At 48.2% G+C, this 21,356-nt stretch overlaps 1 protein-coding gene across 2 annotated transcripts; it reads right to left on the bottom strand.

Annotated features, from left to right (window-relative positions):
- Positions 1–1,677: 1,677 nt before the first annotated feature.
- Ahcy (adenosylhomocysteinase) lies at positions 1,678–17,138 on the bottom strand. 2 transcript variants are annotated; one of them, XM_036186260.1, is made up of 10 exons: positions 17,003–17,138; positions 11,767–11,957; positions 10,035–10,110; positions 8,267–8,416; positions 7,576–7,688; positions 6,900–7,107; positions 6,728–6,815; positions 6,517–6,634; positions 4,427–4,621; positions 1,678–2,717 (listed from the first exon to the last, which is right to left on the bottom strand). In XM_036186260.1, the coding sequence occupies exons 1-10, from the start codon at positions 17,028–17,030 to the stop codon at positions 2,586–2,588; spliced, it is 1,299 nt and encodes a 432-aa protein (XP_036042153.1). In that variant the 5' UTR covers positions 17,031–17,138; the 3' UTR covers positions 1,678–2,585. The 2 variants fall into 2 exon arrangements, with proteins under 2 accessions (XP_036042153.1, XP_036042154.1); XM_036186261.1 differs by lacking the exon at positions 17,003–17,138 and adding an exon at positions 16,552–16,603.
- Positions 17,139–21,356: the final 4,218 nt, after the last annotated feature.

Below are 21,356 nucleotides of genomic sequence, written 5' to 3'. Positions count from 1 at the left end.
AGGGTGGGGTGAAGATGGGGTGAAGCAACCCCGATGCTGGAGCCTTGCTTTTAGAGACCTGAGTTCCAGTTTGAGTTACTTATCCTAAATTTTATATATATGTATACATATATATTTTTTTCTTTTCTTTTCTTTTTTTTTTTTTTTTTGGTTTTTCAAGACAGAGTTTCTCTATGTAACAGTCCTGGCTGTCCTAGAACACCCTTTGTAGACTAGGCTGGACTCGAACTGGCAGAGATCCTCCTGCCTCTGCCTCCCAAGTGCTGGGATTACAGGCATGTGCCACCACTGCCCGTCTTACTTATCCTAAGGATAAGTATATTAAGGAGTCTGAAACCTTGCTCCCTTCCTCCTAACCCTGGACCTGTGGTATAGAAAGATCTTGATTTTAGTTCCAAGAATCCAACCCAGCTAGCTTATCCAAATGGTTTCTTTCAGCCTCAATAGTCCAAGATTCTAGTAAGTTCTCATGAAGAATGGGTAAGATCATAAAAAGCACTCCCTTGAAGGACAGGATGTATTGGGGCACCCCTCTGATTCCAGCACTCCAGAAATTGTGGCAAGATTTCTGTAAATTCAGGGTCAGCCTTGACTAAATAGCAAAGCCATCTCAAAACAAAGATGTTTTTGGCCCAAACTTACAGTTAGTGTGCAAGAAATAGTACTGGGGAATAGAGCTGTCTATTTTTTCATGAATTAGGATTGCTTTTTATTCTTGAATATTTTGTACTTTTATTCAGTAGATTTTGATCCTATCCATCTCTCATTGCCTATTTGAGACAGGCTCTTGAATAGCTCAGGCTGTTCTACTTCCCACATAGCCAAGGATGACCTTGAACTTCTGACTTCCCCCCCCCCCCCATGCAGGGACTACATCTATCCTCAGTCAGACATTACTAGTCTCCTTTGTCATTTTATGGTGATCAGTTGAGAAGTAGGCCCCTGGCATTTGAATTTTTATAAATTATTCTCAGCGAAGTCATCATATACTCACGTAGTTTACACACCTTCAACTACATGTACTGCAGGGAGAGAGTAATTACTTAAGGGCCAACACCCTAAGCTGGAATGAACATTATCAGTCCCTTATCCTATGACGGGGGACTGCTGAATGATCCAAGGGTTTTGTTTGAAATCTTTAAGGCTTGGAAGAGCTGGGGATGGATGTGAGTGCTTTGCTGTGTAAGCCGGAGACCTGAGTTTGATCCCACATGAAGACCAAAGAACCAACCCCAGGAAGTTGTCGCCTGATCTCTACATGCAAACCTGTACCCACATCACACTGGCAGGAAGATCAGAAATTGAGTCACCTTTGGCTATAGTTTGCTAGCCTGGGCCACTTAAGACCATATCTCAAAAAACAAAACAAACCCTAAAACCCTACTTTTCTCGTCTTTTTTTTTTTTTTCAAGCAATACCTCTTCTCCAATGCCTTTCTCTTGCTGCCAGACATGGAACCCAAAAGCTGGGCAGAGAAGGGAAGGGGCAGGGGATGGCAGAGTTGCTCCCGGCCCTGGACACCCTAGCCATCTGTGTTGAGCTCTCCCACTTCCAGCATCTCCACCAGGCTCTCCCTCCGTGGAGAACACTCAGACGACATCCTGTGGGTGTGAGTTGTTTTTAATTGACTTGGAAGTCCAATAGGTTCAGTAAATGATCACTTGGGCAAATAAGAGGGAGCTCAATTTCTCTATGTTTTTGTGTGATTCAAATTATGAGATCTCTGATTTTTTAGAAGACATTTCTGCAGGACTCCCTGAAAAGAGAATTCTCACGAACCCAGTGTCCTCCTCTGGGCTCCATGAGCCCGGGGTACATGTACCTACATGCACATGCACATATACCACACACACTTAAAATTGTCATACATGGTAAGCAATATCTTACATATGTAATAAAGAGTTGAAATTCTTTAGGCATCAAATATTTTATTTAATCCACCTTCCTTTGTTAACATTCTAAACACTATGGACTTGTGACCCAGACTTGTGATAGGAACCATCAATTACAAAATAGTGACAGATCTTTGCCTACTGGTTTTTTTTCTGACCCTTTCGATCTCCAGCTATCATCTGTCCTTTCTTAATCTATTCTCACCCCTGTGAAATAGGGACCAAAAGTACCAACCTCAGTATTGAGATTGAAGAGATGGCCCAATGGTAAATAAGCCAAGCTCTGAGGAACCTTCCAACTCCAGTGGTTCCTGCCCTTTGGGAGAGCTCCTTCTCAGGTTCCAGAGCCCAGAAACCAAGCACATGGATCTAAAGACCACATGAGGGCTTGGATGGTAAAGTCCATGGGCTTGTGACCACCACTAGCCACAGCCTCAGGACTTCTAAGACTCTGGAGCTCATGTCCCCTGTGGGTGGCTCCCAGGTACCTCTATCTTGACCAGAGACTCTCAGTTCCCCTCACCACACCTGGAACAGTATGAAGGACACAACAGAGGCCAAAGACAGAGCGACCAGCCCCAGGGGTCGGACACTGGCAAAGCAACGGCAGAGTTGGTGACGTCTGCCCTTGGGAAAGAGAGGTAGGGCCTGGAACAAAGATGGCAGCTGGAAGGTGAAGGGCAGTCCTGGCTCTCAGTAGCGGTAGTGATCAGGCTTGAAGGGGCCATCAATGGGCATGCCTAGATACTGGGCCTGCTTCTCAGTCAGCTTGGTGAGCTTCACATTCAGCTTGCCCAGGTGGGCTTCGGCCACTGCCTCATCCAGCTGGGGAGGAACAGAAAAACCTGCAGTTAGTGCCATGCTCTAGTACACTTACCTGCATCTAGCTGACAGAGAATGCTCTAGGAGGTGCTGGCAAGCAGTACTACCCTCATTACACCTTGTGCCAGCCTTATAGCCAGCTTCAGTGTGCTGTCTTAGCTGCCCAGCTCCCCATGGGGTTGTAAAATTAACTAATTAAAAAAAAAAAAAAAAGAGGACCATACACACCCTCCCATCATAATTCTGGTGGCACCACCAATTATATCTCCTCACCTCCTCTAACTAAAGCGCTAACCAGAGTGCTTCCTGAAATGAACTATGGCCTAGGACATATTACCAACAGAGGCACTCTCTCTTCCCAAAGTCCTACATCATAACAGCATGACACTCTGCCTACAGCCCAGCCCAGAGTGTGTCTACATTCCCATGCAGTTTTATGTGCGATGTTCTTAGAGCATCACAAACATTCTCCAGGAGTAGGAAGGGAAGGATTATGCCTAGTTAGCAGACAAGGAACCTAAAGAAAGTGATTAACAGGTTCAAGCTAGAAGCAAGTAAAGGCAAGATGGGCCTAACCTGGAATCCATATTAGTTAGAAGCAGAATGAAGGCCTCCTATGCCTGGCCAGTCTAGCTGTACCAGTGTGCCACATAATGGGTGACCACCTGGACAGTTGGAGCTGGATCCCCAGTAACTCCCAAGAGCACACTAGCCTCTAAAAAAATGGTTTCCTCATTTGTAGGGCACACATAATAAATACCCACCATTTAAAGCTGTCACAAAGATCAGTGACATTCAGATTTTTTGTTCTAGAGGATAATGTAGTCAGTGGTGGCTACTATCATCAACTAAGGTACCTAATAACCCTTAGACCGCATGCATCTTACAGACATGCTCAGTTGACCCACTCAAATTCTAGGGATGCAGCTAAGGAACATTTGTGTAGCGTGTATAAGAACCTGGGCTCCATGTCCAACACCACAAAATGAACAAACAAAAGACCCAAGACAAGCATGGAGGCTCTTGCCTTTAGTCCCAGTTCTCAGGAGGCAGAGGCAGGCGGACCTAGGAGTCAAGGCCAGCCTGGGCTACAGACTGAGATCCAGGCCAATCAGGGACATGAGATCCTGTCTCAAAACCAAACAGGTGAACAAACAAACCAAATGGGGCCAATCCATTTTTTTAAAACTACAATATGTTGCCTATATTTTAAAATTATTTCACACCAAGACCTTAGCATATGGCTTCTCTTCAGTGCTCAGAAGGCTTGTCCTCTGGAGCTGTGTTCTGGGCTGGTGACAGCTGAGTGGCAGCCACCCCTTTACCTGGAGCATGTATTCTTCAACTCTTCACTTCCCACCCAACCTACTTTACCAACTACCCACCCATCCTTGTAGACACTCGGAGATCCTCGCCAATACTCCTGCCTTTCCTGTCTCCTTACTCAAGGAATGGAGACACAGCTTCAAACCTGGTGAGTCACACTCCAAAGCCCATGCTACTAAGGGTGTGCTCCAGGGAGCACTCCCATGCCACTAAGGGTGTGCTCCAGGGAGCACTCCCATGCCACTAAGGGTGTGCTCCAGGGAGCACTATGGACTACGGAGGACAAGTAAGAGGGCAGACAGACACTTAAGAAACTCTAGCAAGCGCACAGGGAGCCCAGGAACCAGCACATGAGCCTTAGCTTGCGGTTAAAGTTAAGAACTTACCTTCTTAGGCAAGAAGTGAACCCCAACGGGGTATTTATCTGGGTGGGTCCACAGCTCAATCTGTGCCATCACCTGGTTTGTGAAGGAGTTGCTCATCACGAAGCTGGGATGGCCCATGGCACAACCCAGGTTGACCAGCCGGCCTTCAGCCAGCAGGATGATGCGACGCCCATTCTTCAGCCAGTAGCGGTCCACCTGCAAGTCCCCATGGCAACAGTCAGGGATGGTAGGCACTGCCCGTCTCTGCCCACCCCCTACCCTGCACACGATGGCCTAAAATGCCCCCAGACAACCACCCTACAGAGCCAGCACACACAAGAGTAGCCAGTTACCACACTGGTCTGTTAATGAATTCAGACCTATAAAGCACTTGGTATACTATAGGTACTCAGGAGGTAGCAGATAGTACTGTCATTATTGCCATATACTCTGTACCAAATCCTTTACATATATGACTATCATTTTTAGTGGGTTTGTTTTTTTTTTAGCTGAGGATCGAACCCAGTGAGCTAAATCCCCATGACCATCATTTTTAAATTTTTTTTTTTTTTTTTAACTTTATGTGCATTGGTATCTTGCCAGGGATGCCGGATGCCTTCAAACTGGAATTAAGACAGCTGTGAGCTGCCATGTAGGTGCTGGGAATTTAACCCGGGTTTGCTGGAAGAGCAGTCAGTGCATTAAGTCATTAAGTGCTTCATCTTTCATTTTCCACAAATAAATTGAATTTTACAAGGCTGAGTCATTTGTTCAGAGCTACACACTAAGAAGCAATGTGAAGCCGGGCAGTGGTGGTGCACGCCTTTAATCCCAGCACTCGGGAGGCAGAGCCAGGCGGATTTCTGTGAGTTCGAGGCCAGCCTGGGCTACAAAGCGAGTTCCAGGAAAGGCGCAAAGCTACATAGAGAAACCCTGTCTCGAAAAAAACAAAAAACAAAAAACAAAAAACCCAAAAATCTGAGCTGGGCAGTGGAGGTGCACATCTGTAATCCCAGCACTTGGGAGGCAGAGGCAGGTGGATCTCTGTGAGTTCGAGGCCAGCCTGGTCTACAGAGCTAGCCCAGGACAGGCTCCAAAGCTACAGAGAAATCCTGTCTCAAAAAACAAACAAACAAACAAACAAAAAAAAAGCAACGAGAGCCCTGACAGTGTGTGGCCAGACCTCCTGCTCTCAGTTGCCAGTAAAAACCTGAATATGGGTGGGGAGGTGGCTCAGTGGGGAAAGTTGCTGTGGCACATCTAAGTTCAATCCCTGAGAACCACATGGTAGAAGGAGAGAATCACCTGACAGGCTGTCCTCTTACCTCCACATGCAAGTATGTATGTGCTCACACACACACATAAAATGATTAAATGTAATTGTGTGTGTGTGTGTGTGTGTGTGTCTGGGTGGCGTGGCTCACTTGCTAACAGTGCTTTCCTAGCTTACATGAAGCACTGGGTTTAATCTCCAGCTCTACAAGGCGAAAGAAGAGCTTAACTTAAAAGCTCTTAATGTACAAAGCCAAAAAGTTTTCTGGGAGCATTACTTTTGTAATCAGGTAAGAAATAAATAAACCAACAACAAATAAAAGCCAAATAAAGTTGCAAAGGAACTCATCTCTCAATGCCCTGCAGCAAAGCTGTCCTCTCTCTAGCTCACTAACGGCCTGCTCTGCAGAGCTGTTCTAGACAAAAATGCAGCAGTGCCCCTTTCCTGACCGCCCCCATCCTGACCCTGCTGCCAGCTCAGCCCACACACTTTCACTGCCAGCACGCCTGCTGGGCTATGAACCCTCAGAGCCCTGTCTCTTCAGCCACCGCTGTATGTGGTCTCCACTCAGCACAAGTGGGCTTTCAGAAACAGCTAGGTCACTGTGCTCCACACACCTGCTGATACCGTCAGGGACTTCAGAAGCCTCAGCGTCAACTCTGATACCTCCAACCTAGCTCGGCATCCAGGCTTCTCCAACACACACATCACTCTCTAGGTTACAACAGCTTCCGTGGCGGGCACCTACAAGACTGCTCCTCCTCCTCCTCCTCCTCTTCCTTCTTCTCCTCCTCAGCCCTTCACTGCCAGCCCTGCGGGGAAGGCTGGGGCTTCTCACCTGGGGCTTGATGTTCACCTTCTCCACAGCGTTCTCGTTGAGCCATTTCACATCAATCTCCACATCGAAGTGTCCAATGTTACACACAATGGCATCATCCTTCATCTGTTCAAAGTGCCTGTGAGGGAGCCCAACCCTGTGAGAGACCTGAGACCAAGAACAGTCCCAAGCCTGTGTACCTTTGCTCCCTAGGACTCCCACCTGTACCTACCGGCCAAGGATGATATCAACACAGCCTGTGGTGGTGACAAAGATGTTGCCCTCCTTACAGGCCTCATCCATGGTGGTCACCTCATAGCCTGCACGGACATCGAACATGTGTTGTTATCAAAGGTGGCCTCACTCCTCCTCTACCCCAACCGCCAACCCTTACACTATCATACCCTCCATGGCAGCTTGCAGTGCATTGATGGGGTCAATCTCAGTGATGATGACTCGGGCTCCAAAACCCCTCAGGGCCTGGGCACAGCCCTTGCCCACGTCACCATAGCCTGCTACCACCGCCACCTTGCCCGCAATCATCACATCTGTGGCCCGTTTGATGCCATCTATGAGGGACTCCCGGCAGCCATAGAGGTTGTCAAACTTGCTCTGAAAGGAGAGGGGGCGAGGGGACGATGGGGGCAGGCAAGACCCCGAGGCCAGGCCTCAGAGCATTCCACAGGGCTGAGACGGGCTGACCCCTAAGACTCTTCTCCACTAGACAAGGCCCCACCCAACATGTCCTTCCTCCTCATCACCCTTAAGACTATCTCCCTGGCTGTTCCCTGCTGGTCTAGAAGCCTCTCGAGGGAATCAATGCCCAGGACAGGTTGCTGAGTCTAAGAACGTGCTGAACTTTAAAGCTCTTGATAACCAAAGTCACAATGTTCCTGAACAGCTATGATCCACTGTGCAGGTCTCCCTTCAACGCACTTACCACCCTGAGACTGTTGCCCCATTCCTCCTCAGGAAAGGGCTTCATGCCCGGGGCCATACTCTTCCTGGACACCCTCCAGAGATCCACTCCTAAGCTCACTGGGCACCAATGACCGGAGCTGACTCTACCCCAGGGCTCACCTTGGTGACGGAATCGTTGACATTGATGGCAGGCACCTTCAGTATCCCATTGGCCATCATCTTGTAGAGGTTGTGGACCCCAGTCGTGGTCTCCTCAGAGATGCCTCGGATGCCTGAGCAAGAGGAAGAACTTCAGAGAACACATCTCTACCCAAAGCCTTTCACTCCCAGTCACTCCCATCTCTGTACCTGACTGTAAAGTCCACCGTCACCGAGGCCAGCAAAAGGGGAGGCGTCATCTGATGCTGTCCTATACAGAGTCCTCCCGGGCCTAACGACTCCACCTCCAATGTCTTCCACCCACCGCTGTGATAGCAGTGCCTGACACCATTCTTCACCCAGTCACCCTGTCATAGCCTACAACACCCGCAGGAGGCGGCTTCCTTCCTTTAGTCCCAGCTCCTTCTTCCTACCTCAGGGCCTTCTGTGTTCTCCGTAATCCACCTTCCTCCCCCGTCACACAAAGCTGCTTCTCTGCAGCCATTCCTAGCACTGCCCTACATCGGCCTTGCCTCATGAACTCAGCCAGCTCTGCCCGACCCTCAGTAACCCTGGCTTCACCGCACAAGTCAGAAGGCAGACTCCATGCCTGCAGGACCCTCCCGTCCTCCAGTCCTATGGCGAATCTGCCAGGCCCATTCCTCATGTCTGTGAAGGAGCAGGCTCACTGGGACCCAGCCCGCCCGCTCACCTGACAGAAGCTGTGGGTATTTGGTGTGGATGAGGTTAGTTAGGTCGCCACCGTCGTCCAGGATCATGTTGAGGGGGCCGTCTTTGAAGTGCAGCGTCTGCTCGATGCACCATAGGTACTCCTCATCTGTCTCGCCCTTCCAGGCGTACACTGCAGGGTGAGCGCCACATGAGAAGCTGGCAGGGAGGGTCCAGAAAACCACACCAACAGAGCCAGTAGGGTCTCCTTCCTAACGCCCACCCCCAGGTAAGTCCATCCTTACAAAACACAGCCGTGGGAAGCACGACAGACCCAAGCTCGAACCCTGGCTCTGAACTTCCCGCCGTGTGACTTTGAGAAACTCCTTTACCAGTTTCCTCTTCTATAAATGGAGCTTCAGTAGCAAAAATCAAGTGTCACAGAGGCCACACACAGCCCTAGACATAGGTGTCTAGGGATAATTATTCCATTTTGCATCTCCTCCCTGGGCTCCATGGAGTAGGGTACTGGCCCACACAGAACAGGACTCCCACATCCTACTCACTGGGCACCACCAGGAAGGATCCTAGATTTGTTCACTGGAAGGTCTGGCCTGGCAGTGTCAGTGGTGGGTAATTTCAGGTGATGCCTGGGCAGAGTTCCCCTGTAGAAGCTACTATAGGTGGCACATTCTCTGTGCCAGGTACTATAACTGCTCCATGCCCATTCTTGTGGGCAAACCCCATGAGGAGCCATTGCCATGACCACTCACAAAACCCCAGGGAGACCAGGAAATGCAGTACTCAGCACAGCACCGCAAGGCAGCATCTGACACAAGGGTGCTGGGTGCTCCTCCCAGCATGTGGAACTCCACAGGTGTGGGGCTCAAGAGTCTCATGTTTGCACAGGACACCGGCCAAGCAGTCAGCTGCCTCCCTCCCACAACTGTAGAAGATAATGCTGTTGAACACAAGGCCTCTCCTGAAGGAGGGCCGCCAAGCCTCGCCAAGGTGGGGGCTGCTGACAGGCACTCAGCCCTGTGAGGCTATAGAGGAAACCTTCCTGATGCCCCATCTACCTACAGAACTAGGGATCTCCCCCCACAAATGTATGAGTGTTTTGTCTGCCAGTATGTCTATGTACCCTGTGCTTGCCTGGAGCCTGAGGAGGCCAGAAGTGGATACTGAATCTCCTGGGTCTGGAGTTACAGATGGTTATGAGCCACCACGTGAGTACTAGGAATCAAACCCGGGTCCTCTGGAAGAGCGGCCAGTGCTCTTAACTGCTGAGCCATCTCTCCAGCTCCTGACAACGATTCTTGTATAGTCTATTTAATTACCCCTGATCTAACAAGCCCCTGCCTGCCGCCGCCCCCGCCCCCTGCAGTCCAGAAAGACATGTACCATTCTACAGCAAAAGTCTTTCTCTTTAGCCCTGGTCCTTTCTCAAATTCCTAAACTACCATACCTCAGCCAGTGCACCTCTGAGGCTCTTCTTCTGCCTTACACCTCACCAGTTCTTTAGAAAATGATCCACAGAGTCCCTCAAAGGAATTCCCCTACCCTCTGCACCATGTGGCTCCCAATCTTAAGATCCTTTCTTTAGAGACCACATAGCTCGGCGGGTCAGGAAGTATTTCCCATGGGATCTGAGATGAGGTAGGAGGACAAAGCTGCTCTCTGCTGTAAGTCAATAGGCTAAGGGCCTCTGTCTGCATGTGGAAGCCTATTGCTACAGGAACCAGTAAGAGGAACACGGAAAAGCAAAGTGCTTCATCCGCTCCCACACAGCCCACAGCGAGCCTGCTCACCTGGAATGCCGGCCTTGGCAATGGCAGCTGCTGCATGGTCCTGAGTAGAGAAGATGTTGCAGCTGGACCAGCGCACCTAGAAGAGCCAGGAAAACGAGGCTGTTGGTCACTGGTGGCTATGAAGGACCCTGTTAGGAACGGGGAAGGAAAGCCCTGAATCCAAGAGTGAAAGGCTGGTGACTCCAGGCAAGTGAATGGCTAGAAGCCAGAGCAGTAAAAACAGACCACCAGAGCTTAAAAGGGGGGGAGGGGCAATAAATCACTGAGCAGGCATGGTGACATACCTATAATCCTAGCACTCAAGTGGCGGGAAGATCAGAGTTCAAGGCCAGCCTGGGCGGTATGGGGAATTCCTAGCCAGCTTGAGTTATACAGTGAGATTCTGACTCAAAACACACACAAATAAACAAACAACTGGAAAGATGGCTCAGCAGGTAAGAGCATTGCTGCTCTTCTAAAGGACCCTGGTTTGGTTCCCAGCACCCATGCTGCAGCTCACAACCACCCATAAATTCAGTTCCAGGGGACCAGATACCGTCTTCTGGGCTCTGAGGGCACCAGGCATGTATATGGTACCTATACACACATGAAGGTACAGACAAAGCCATCATATACATACAATTAAATAATAAACAGACTCCAGGGAAGGAGCTACTAAAGCAGGGTGTCAGGAAGAAACACAGCAGCAACAGTGAAAGCGTGGCTGTCAAACACCCCAGGGTCCTCGCACAGAGAGAACCTCAAGGCCAGACTTGCCATTTATTAACGTGGCAAAGACTTCAGGATGAGGAGGGCAGAAAACTGCGAAGTTTGTCTGGACTTGTTCAGCCTGAGATGTGTTCTTCATCTCCAAGTAGCTTATATCAATACTTAGGCATGTGAGACTGTGGATCCAGGCCAGGCATGTACGTGAGTCATCACCACACAGGCAGTATCTAATGCAGCCAGGAGATCAGCTCACCAACAAACTGAATGGTGAACATAAAAAGAAGGCAATGGGGCTGCAGAGTCAGTGGTTGACACTGGCTGCTCTTCCGGGACCCGAGTTCAATTCCCAGCTCCCACACGGTAGCTTAGGAAACTGACACCCTCTTCCAGCCCGCTCTACACTACATGCAAGTAGTACACAGATGCAGATGCAGGCAAACATCCATACACATAAAATAAAAACAAATCTGAAAACAGGTAAGAGGAGGTGGCTGTGAGCAGTTAAATCCCAGTACCTGGAAGGTTGAGGTAGGAAGACAGCTCAAGCCTAGATAGCCTAGGCTACTGAGTGGGATGCTATCTCAAGATACAAACAAGCCCTCAAGTATTTTTATTTGTGGTTACCCTACCCTACCAGACCCCTCCTTGAGGTCTTACTACACATGAATCAGGCTCAATGAATCATAGCACTCTACCTTTCTAGCAACTATGGCTTTCTAGAAGGAACTTGACTCCTAAGAAGACCAACGGGCATGCTTTTAGATGACTAAATGGAACATTGGGGTTTTCTTCTACTAAGCTCTCAGGCAGGAAGATGTATTGAGGAGTCAGGTAGCCTCCCAACTGGAGGAAAAATACAAGACTATCTGCCACAACAGGTGGCCAGCAGTGGGAAATGGAGAGGAAACCCACGTGACCAGAAGGGGCTCTGCCAGCTAGGTCTCCCTGCTAGTACCGCCTTCTTCCATGGCTGAACCCAGAGAGGGCAAGGGACTCAAAGGAGTCACACAGCTGTGGACCTCACCTCAGCACCCAGGGCCACGAGAGTCTCAATGAGGACAGCAGTCTCCACAGTCATGTGCAGGCAGCCGGCAATTCGAGCACCCTTCAGTGGCTTGGACGCCGAATACAGCTCCCGCATGCGCATCAAACCTGGCATCTCATTCTCAGCTATGTCCAGGGCCTTTCGTCCCCAGGCCGCCAGTCCAATGTCCGCTGCAGGAACAAGACGGCAAGTTACGTGAGCCTCCTCCTCCTCCCATCAGCCATGACGCAGCATCACCGTGTAAGGGTTGATCCAAGTGTGACCCAGAGCCCTTGGGCTGAGCAATCTGTCACAGCGTTCTGTCACTCACAACAAAGAGAAGTGCCCCTTGAAAAATAGCTGAGACTGTGAATCCCACTGTCGATCCTTTCCACTGACACGTACCAACCTCCATGTCGCTCTCCGGGAAAAATCCAAATCCGGCAGGTGTAATAGGATGGGCCTGGGGTTCATGGTGGGTTTTGTTTCTTAATTATTTTTTATGTATGCACGTGCATAGAGGCCAGAGGCCAATGTCAGTGTCTTTCCCAGTCTCTGTCTTATTTTCGAGACAGGATCTCGTCGCACCTGAAGCTCACTAATTTGGCTCGGTAGGCCCTCCTGCCTCTGCCTCTTCAGCACTGAGGTCATAAGTGCTTGCAGTTTTACATGGGTGCTGGGGACCCAGGTTCTCAGGCTCATGAAGATAGGCACACTTGCCAACTGAGCCATCTCCCCGGTGTTTACCTTTGGGGAGCTTAGATCTCACTCGCTCTAGGAAATGAAGGGTGAAGGAGAGAAGGAGGCTGCTACAGAAATTCCAATAATTTAGCAAATAGTTAAACAGGCCAGGAGTGGTAGATCACGCCTATAATTCCAGATGGAGGAAGGTCATCCTTGACTACATAGCAAGTTCAAGGTCAACCTGGGCACATGGAGCCCTATCTCAAATACTACTACTAATAATAGTAAGACTTTATTAATATTCTGCTCCCTACATTGCATTAAATAATTTCTAAGGAGCAATGAGAGCTCCTTCAGAAATGTGAATTCCAAGCAACCATCTCTAGCCATGTCTTCTCCCTGTACACTCCCAACTCTGAGAGGGAGCAGTTCAGACTCTCTAAACCATCCATTTTATCAGTTTCCAGAGTCCTTACCAACCCCCTTCATCTCCTCTTCTTTCTTCCAATTTAGGACCCCACTCTCTATCCCTGCTCTCTTAGCCTCTGAGACCTCACTTGGCAAAGCTCACGCCCGAAGCTAGGATGGGTGGCTTCGTGCCTGTAATCCCAGCACTAGGAAAGCTGAGGAACTGCCATGATTTTGAAGCCATCCTGAGCTTTGCAGAGACCTACTCAGCAAAAATCAGTTTCCACCTGGTTGGAGCCAGCTCTCCGCTGTACCTAAGGCCCTGAACCAGCAGGAGAATCACAGCCCGGGACTTACTGTGAACATAAAACTCAAGGGACGCCTGGCACATCTCAGCAATCCTACGTTTCCTAGTAAGTTTATCCCCTTCTCCTCTCCCCAGGCATCTTTCCCCATCAACAGATAACATTACTTCACAATTCACAAGGACAGTCATTCACTTTCCTTCCTCGGAGTCCATCCTCGTCAGAAAGGACAAGCTGTTCCATTCCGGGTACCACTGGGATAATTATCTATGCTAGGTTTCTCACAAGAGTGGGGACCCCACTAACGACTGCTTTTGCCTGCTTTGCCTTGGCATCGGATTCTCTCTTCTCCCTCCCTCCTTCCTGGCCGTTCTTCACCTGACACACTCCAGGAGCCCTGGAGACCCATCTCTGGCCTTCTCCAACTCCTGCCAGAGAGTCCTACTCAGATGACTCTAAATGCCTTCCCTGGGGTGATGACTCCCACGTATTTACCTCCAGTGCAAACTACTCCCAGGAATTTGAGACTCACATAATCCAGCTGCTGACTCAGCACCTCTAGACTGCGGTCCAATTATTATCCATCAAGTCCTCAAGACTCCTTGGCCATACACCCTCAATCTTCCCACTTCAGGAAGTGAAATCACCATTCAATTAACGATTCTGGTCCCAAACCTGTAAGATTTCCTGTTTCCATATTTGCTTCTGTCAGCATATTTGGTTGGTTGGTTAGTTCTGTTTTGGGAGGTTTGGTTTTTTGTTTTGTGTTTGCTGTAATTGGGTTACTGTTTTGTTTTGTTTCTTGAGACAGAGTCTATTATGTAGCACCGGCTGTCCTGAAACTCTGCAGAACAGCCTGGCCTCAAATTCACAGGTAACTAACCGCCTGCCCCTGCCTCCCAAGTGCTGGGGTTAAAGGTGTGGGCCACTTATGCCCCACCACCTTCAATATGCTTTTGACTGAACATCTCACCCTTGTGTAAAGCACTTCTCAGCTACAAAGCAGCTTCATGGTCCCCTTTGTTCCCACATACCATGCTCCTTGGTACAGCCCAGTGGGAAACCTTTAAAACTTTAAAATCCTACCCCTTCCCTGGGCTTCAGGCCATTCCCCAGTCTACCCGGCGCTTCTATCCCCACCTTGTCCCCCTCGCTAGCTGCTCAGCCACACGGACCTCTCCCATCATAGGGCTTTAACACAGCAGTTAACCTGGGTGGCTCATACCAAGTGCCAGATGAAGTACCTGGCTCAGTATATGCTCAAAAACACCTGAAAATGGAGAGGCTGGAGAGATGGCTTAACGGTTAAGACCACTGACTGTTCTTCCAGAGTACTGGGGTTCGATTCCTAACAGCTCATGGAGAGTCACAACTGCCTGTAACTCCAGTCCCAGGGGATCCAGGAGGCAACACACACACATGGTCTTAGACATGCATGCAGGCAAACACCCATACATACACATATAATAAAAATGAGAATGAAAAAAAAAATGAAAATGGTCCAGGCTGACTCAGAAGCATTAAGAATCAGGAAGGCTGGGCGACGGTGGCTCAAGCCTTTAATCCCAGCACTTAGTAGGCAGAGCCAGGCAGATCTCTGTGAGTTCGAAGCCAGCCTGGTCTACAGAGTGAGATCCAGGACAGGAACCAAAGCTACACAGAGCTTTGTCTCGGGGGGAAAAAAAAAGAAGAAGAAGAAAAGAAGAACTAAGACTTGACTTGCAGTGAAGCAGCCATCTACGGAGTTTCAAAGGGACCATTCTATGACCAGTTTTGTCCTTTGAAAGATCTACTGGCCAACTCTAACGACATGGACCTCTAGGCACAGTGCTGTGGGGGATGAAGGGAGTTCAGTGCCAGCTGAGGCCCCAAATACAAGCAAACAAAGTGGCAGCATGGGGACCAGAGGCCTGTGAGGAGATGAGAATGGGGGTGGTGGCCATGGAGAGTGAAAAGTGACCCACCTCAAAACACAAAGAGATTGTGCTACACTATAGAGGCCTCTCTGTCTCAACTGTACCTGGGTCACTTTTATATCTCCAGTGACCAGCAAGGCCTGGCACAGAGGAGGAGATCAGAAAATGTTTATTGACCACATCATCTGCTAAAACTAAATGAGCAAAGACTCATAAAAGGTTGGCACAGGACAAGATGGCAAAAGGGAGGAAGAGAACAAAGGAAGGAGGGAGGGAGGGAGAACCTAGTCTAACTTCCAGTATTTACAGTCTCCAGTCAGAGGCAGGACCTATGGCAAGGCTGTCCTCAAGGCCTTCCTGGAGAGGACAATGGGTTTTCGGCTTTCCTGCTTGAACCCCATCTATGATCACCTGTGCCTCTAGCTACAAAAGATTCTTTCAATGCCCCTGTGGCAGCAGTGCCAGTCCCAGAGTTCTCATGGAACTTCCACGCCAAAGGGACAGGAGGAGCTAGTGCACCAAACTCTGGAGCTCTGGGTGCCAAGAAAACCAGAGAGTTGCAGAAGTCACGGGAATACTTGTCAAAAAGAGCAAGCCAAAAGGACCTATCCACACAACCTATGGTCCCCCAACACCTCCACAGTATGACAAGCCTCCATTCTAGCTGTTCCACCAAGACAACACTGACTTAAAGCTCAATTTCAGCACCCAACCAATGGAGACAATAATCTACCGGCAGCTGATGAACTATTTTAATAAGAATTTTCCAAGTCACATCATTAGGTTCCTTCTCTGTATAATGGGATAGCATCCATCTCATGCTGGTGACCCTCTCCAATTTAATGGCGTCTTGAAATTATTTTAAAGGCTAGCCAGCCTGAATTGCTTTGTTGTTTTTTTTTCTTGTTTGTTTTTGATTGTTTGTTTGGTTGGTTGGTTGGTTTGTAGTTTTGTTGATAGGGTCTCCCTATTTTGTACAAGTTGACCTGGAATTCACTCAGGCTGACCTCTGATTGATCCTCAGCTTCAGAAGTTGAGTGCTGGCTTGCAAGCTTGTGTCACTAAGCCCAGCCTGAACTGGATTGTGCTGAAATTTCATTAGGGTTGTTCCGCGTGTGTTCCCTTGCATACAGACAGCAGTCAAAGAGATGAGCCCAGAGGTCATGACGTATTGGGTCCAAATTCTAGCCAAACACTTCCTAGTTGCAAGATTCTGGGAAAATAACTTCTATACCTCTGGGTTTTCATCGTAAAAGAGGAACTGTTCCTTCCTTGGGGAACTACGATAATAAAACGGATTACAAGGCAGCGCCTATCCCATTGCAAACTGAACATTTGTTTACTCGGTCAGCTTTCCGTCGCTGGGACGAAATGATGGGGAATTTCTAATCATTCTAAATTTTCTTCTGATCATGCACAAGATAATCCCACAGGCTGAGCTGGCCCCAGGTCCCCGGTGCACCGGGACTTGCCTTCCAGGCCTCTCCTTACTAGCACCTGGAGCACCAGTGCGCTCTCCGGCCCTGCTCAAGGTCCAGAAGGTGGTGGACTCTTGTTGGGGGCCACACAGGCCGTCAGACACCAGAACCAGGGCCAAAGCCAGGGCCAGAGCCGCTAGGTGCGCTTTCCAAGGGCCAGTCTCTCCGCGAGAAGCATGCTGCCGAACCAAGGATCGTAGCCCGCGCCGCCGCTAGGGCGCCTGCCGCGGGGCACGCCGGGACTTGTAGTTCGTGGCTGCTTCCCACTCCTAGCTCTCTGCGGCGCGCGGACTCCAACCCCCAGGCACCTGCGAGGCCAGGCCAGCGATTTTAGGGGTCCCGGGAGCCCCGAGGCCGCTGCCTAGACCAGACTCAGGTTGGTACGAACAACAAGCCCAGGGCGGGGAGCCGAGTCTCTGCGGAGGACTGCACCCCTGGAACTCACCGACTTTGTAGGGCAGTTTATCAGACATGGCTGGCGGCGCTTCCGCTAGGACTGATGAACTCAATGAAGGGGCCGGACGGCGTGGGGCAGGGATCTACGCCTGGCGTCGGCGTCTTTAAATATCTCCTTATTTGAATATTCATGAGTCCCACTGGGGCTGAGGCTTGGGGGCGGAGTCTAGCTCGAGGTGCCGGGCTGAGCGGCCACCGTCCTGGACTTTGATCCCAACCAGGAAAAATAATACATTTTATGTTCTGTGGCCTTTGGACTCCTGGCACCCGGCTGGAAGGGAGTGTGGAGAGAGGCGGTTCTTCTCCCATTCGTTCAGCCAGTGAACCAGAGGTCAAAACAATGCAGAACTTTCAAGCCGATTTACTTTCCTGAGCCTTAATTTCTTCTGGTATACAAGACTATCTACCTCACAGGATACAAGTAAAGAGCTGGGCCTAGTGGTACATGCCTGTAATCCCAACATTCAGGAGACAGAGCCAGGAGGATTGCCACAAGTTCGAGGCCAGTCTGGTAGTTAGTTCCAGGCTAGCCTGGGCTACAGAGTACAGCCTTGTCTCAAAAAGAAAGTAAAGAAAATTACAAGTTGCAATGTGACACTCTCTCTCCCTCCGCCCCTTGCCCTCCCCCACCCCTCCTCAACAAGTCCCCATTCCACTATCCTGTCTTCTCATTGCTTTTGTTTGGTGACCCACAAGCCGCCCACGTGGAAATGAGAGTGGAGCTATCCATAAGAGCATAGATAGCTCACCAGTGCCTCAGCAGCCATAACTACCAATAGCTTTCATGGAGGAGCCAGGCCCCATGTTGTGTGCAAACACCATCTCTGGGGAGTTCAGCTGGCCCCCCTGTAAAAGGATTATCCCAGCTGGACTTGTTTACTATTTACATCTCATGGAGTAGAGAGAAGGGTCATAAACCCTCTCCTGAGTATCCAGCTGCACCCTACTACCTACTATATGCAACTCTGCCTTAATTGAACATGGCCTCAGGAAGAGTTTAGAGTTTATAGCTAGGGAAGGGGGATCCAGCTACCTGACTACTGGAGAAGCCCTCAATCCTGCTGGATAGAGGCTTTCCAGATGTGGTTTTTGGGGGGCAACTTATAAGGAACCCCTCACCTATGTATGCTTTGTCAGGAAGTTCCATGAACTCATTGGTTCCCCCAGAGTGATCTCTGGCAGAATCATGATTCAGTTTATGTGGGAGGAAGAGAAGAATTTGCCTATGTCTCCTCCTGGGAAGGAATTTTAGCAACATCTCAGGAGCCCCTCTCCCATCCATGACTGAATGTTGCTGGGACTCCAGTCTCATGCAGGTCCTGTGCAGATAACTGCAGTTGCTGGGAGTTCATGATTGCAATGCCATGATATCCCTAGAAAGACACTGTGCCAGAACCTCCACTCCTTCATCCTGTTCTTGCATTCTTGAGCTGAGAGCTGAGTGCTCAACAGTCACTTCCTTTCAGCACCTTGACCAGCCATGAATGTCTGCATTAACTGCCATTTACTGCAAAAAGAGGCTTCTCTGACCAAAACTTAGGACTGTTCCATTCTGTGGGTGTAAACAAATGTTTAGGAGATGACATATTCGTTTAGCAAAGCAACAGTAGTGGCTCCTCCTGAGGACCTATGATTTCCCCAACTATGGTTCTTTGACCAGGCTCACAGTAATGAGTATGAACTCCCTCCTGTCTCTCTCTCTCCATCTCATTCTCTGTCTGTCTGTCTGTCTGTCTCTCTATCTCAGCCTGCAGATCAGGATGTAGCTCTCAGGTACTGTTCCAATGCCATGAATACCACCATGCTCCTGAAGTGTTCCAGCCATGCCCCCACCATGATGATAATGGATTCACCCTCTGAAACTTTAAGCCAGCCCCCAATTAAGTTCTTTCTTTCTTTCTTTTTTTTAAGACAGCTTATTTATTTATTATGTATGACTGCAGGCCAGAAGAGGGAACCAGGTCTCATTACAGATGGTTATGAGCCACCATATGGTTTCTGGGAATTGAACTCAGGACCTCTGGAGGAGCAGTCAGTGCTCTTAACCTCTGAGCCATCTCTCCAGCCCCAAGATCTTTCTTTTATAAGAGTTGCTGTGGTTATGTCTCTTCACAGTGATAGAACAGTGACTAAGACACTGTCTAATTCTGGGGGACAAACAACAACAATGGTAATAACCTGTATTATTTTAGGGGTCTCTGGTGCCTCAATGGTCAATAATTCATAGGGAAGTATCCCATGCCTGGCTATCCTGGTTGGGTTTTTATTTCATTCATTCATTTTTTTTCAACTTTGACACAAGCTAGCATCATCTGGGAAGAAGGACCTTAATTGAGAAAATGCCTCCATCCATATTGCCTGTAGGCAGGCCTGTGGAGAATTTTCTTTGTTAATGATTGATGGGAGGACCGGCCCATTTTGGGTGGTTCCACCCTGAGTAGTTATTCCTGAGGTATATGAAAAAGCAGGCTGAATAGATATCTACAGAACATTCCATCCTAACACAAAAGAATATACTTTCTTCTCAGCACCCCATGGAACCTTCTCAAAAATTGACCACATGCTTGGTCACAAAGCAAATCTCAACAGGTACAAAAACATTGGAATAACCTCCTGTATCTTATCGAACCACCATGCCTTAAAGTTAGATTTCAACAACAACAAAAATTATAGAAAGCCTACAATCTCATGGAAACTGAATAATGCCCACCTGAAATACCAATGGATCAAGGAAGAAATAAAGAGATAAATTAAAGATTTCCTAGAATTCAATGAAAATGAAAGTACATCATACCCAAACTTATGGGACACTATGAAAGCAGTGCTAAGAGGAAAATTCATAGCTCTAAATGCACACATAAAGAAGATGGAGGAATCTCACACCAGTGACTTAACAGCACAACTGAAATCTCTAGAACAAGAAGAAGCAAACTCACCCAGGAGAAATAGACGCCAGGAAATAATCAAATTGAGGGCTGAAATCAATAAAATAGAAACAAAGAGAACAATACAAAGAATCAATGAAACAAAGAGTTGGTTCTTTGAAAAAATCAACAAGATAGACAAACCCCTAGCCAAATTAACCAAAAGGCAAAGAGAGAGCACCCAAATTAACAAAATCAGAAATGAAAAGGGTGCTGTGGATATCGCTCTGTATAAATAAAATGCTGATTGGCCAGTAGCCAGGCAGGAAGTATAGGCGGGACAAGCAGAGAAGAGAATTCTGGGAAGTGGAAGGCAGAGAGAGAGACAGGGCCAGCCGCCAACATGACAAGAAAGAAATAAGGTACAGGTAAGCCATGAGCCACGTGGCAAAGTATAGATTAATAGAAATGGGCTAAATATAAGAGTAAGAGCTAGACAATGGTAGGCCTGAGCTAATGGCCAAGCAGTTTAAATAATATAAATGTCTGTGTGTTTATTTTACAAGTGGGTTGTTGGACTAACAGGGCTTGGTGGCACCTGGAGAGGTCTCTAACTACAAAAGGGAGACATAACAACAGACAACAAGGAAATCCAGAGAGTCATCATGTCATACTTCAAAAACCTATACTCTACTAAGTTGGAAAACCTGGAAGAAATGGACAATTTTCTGGATAGATACCACATACCAAAGTTAAATCAAGACCAGATAAACTATTTAAATAGACCAATAACCCCTAAAGAAATAGAAACAGTCATCAAAAGTCTCCCAACCAAAAAAAAGGCCCAGGACCAGATAGTTTCAGTGCAGGATTCTACCAGATATTCAAAGAAGAACTAATTCCAATACTTTTCAAATTTTTCCACACAATAGAAACAGAAGGAACATTACCAAACTCTTTTTATGAGACTACAATTACCCTGATACCCAACCCAAACAAAGATGCAACAAAGAAGGAGAATTACAGACCGATCTCCCTCATGAACATTGATGCAAAAATACTCAACAAAATATTGGCAAACCAAATCCAAGAACACATCAAAAAAATTATCCGGGGTTGGGGATTTATCTCAGTAGTAGAGCACTTGCCTAGCAAGCGCAAGGCCCTGGGTTCGGTCCTCGGCTCTGGCAAAAAAAAAAATAAAATAAAATAAATCCACCATGACCAAGTAGGTTTCATCCCAGGGATGCAAGGATGGTTCAACATACAAAAATCTGTCAATGTAATACACCATATAAACAAACTGAAAGAAAAAAATCACATGATCATCTCATTAGATGCTGAAAAAGCTTTTGACAAAATCCAACACCCCTTCATGATAAAGGTCTTAGATCAGAGATACAAGGAACATTCCTAAACATAATAAAGGCAATTTACAGCAAGCCAACAGCTACCATCAAATTAAACAGAGAGAAACTC

This window comes from Onychomys torridus, chromosome 4 (genome assembly GCF_903995425.1).
Source record: "Onychomys torridus chromosome 4, mOncTor1.1, whole genome shotgun sequence".
Classification (NCBI taxonomy): domain Eukaryota; kingdom Metazoa; phylum Chordata; class Mammalia; order Rodentia; family Cricetidae; genus Onychomys; species Onychomys torridus.
Note: the sequence above shows the minus strand (reverse complement) of the source record. Positions and strands in the feature narration are given on the sequence as shown.

What these genes read in the sequence shown, in the direction of transcription:
- Ahcy (XM_036186260.1), bottom strand. Translation starts at nt 17,030, where the DNA reads ATGTCTGATAAACTGCCCTACAAAGTCG. An exon ending in TCGTGGCCCTGGGTGCTGAG is followed by an intron (nt 10,111 to 11,766) that starts GTGAGGTCCACA and finishes TGGCTCTTCTAG; the next exon opens with GTGCGCTGGTCCAGCTGCAA. An exon ending in TTCACTTCTTGCCTAAGAAG is followed by an intron (nt 2,718 to 4,426) that starts GTAAGTTCTTAA and finishes GTTCCTCCCCAG; the next exon opens with CTGGATGAGGCAGTGGCCGA.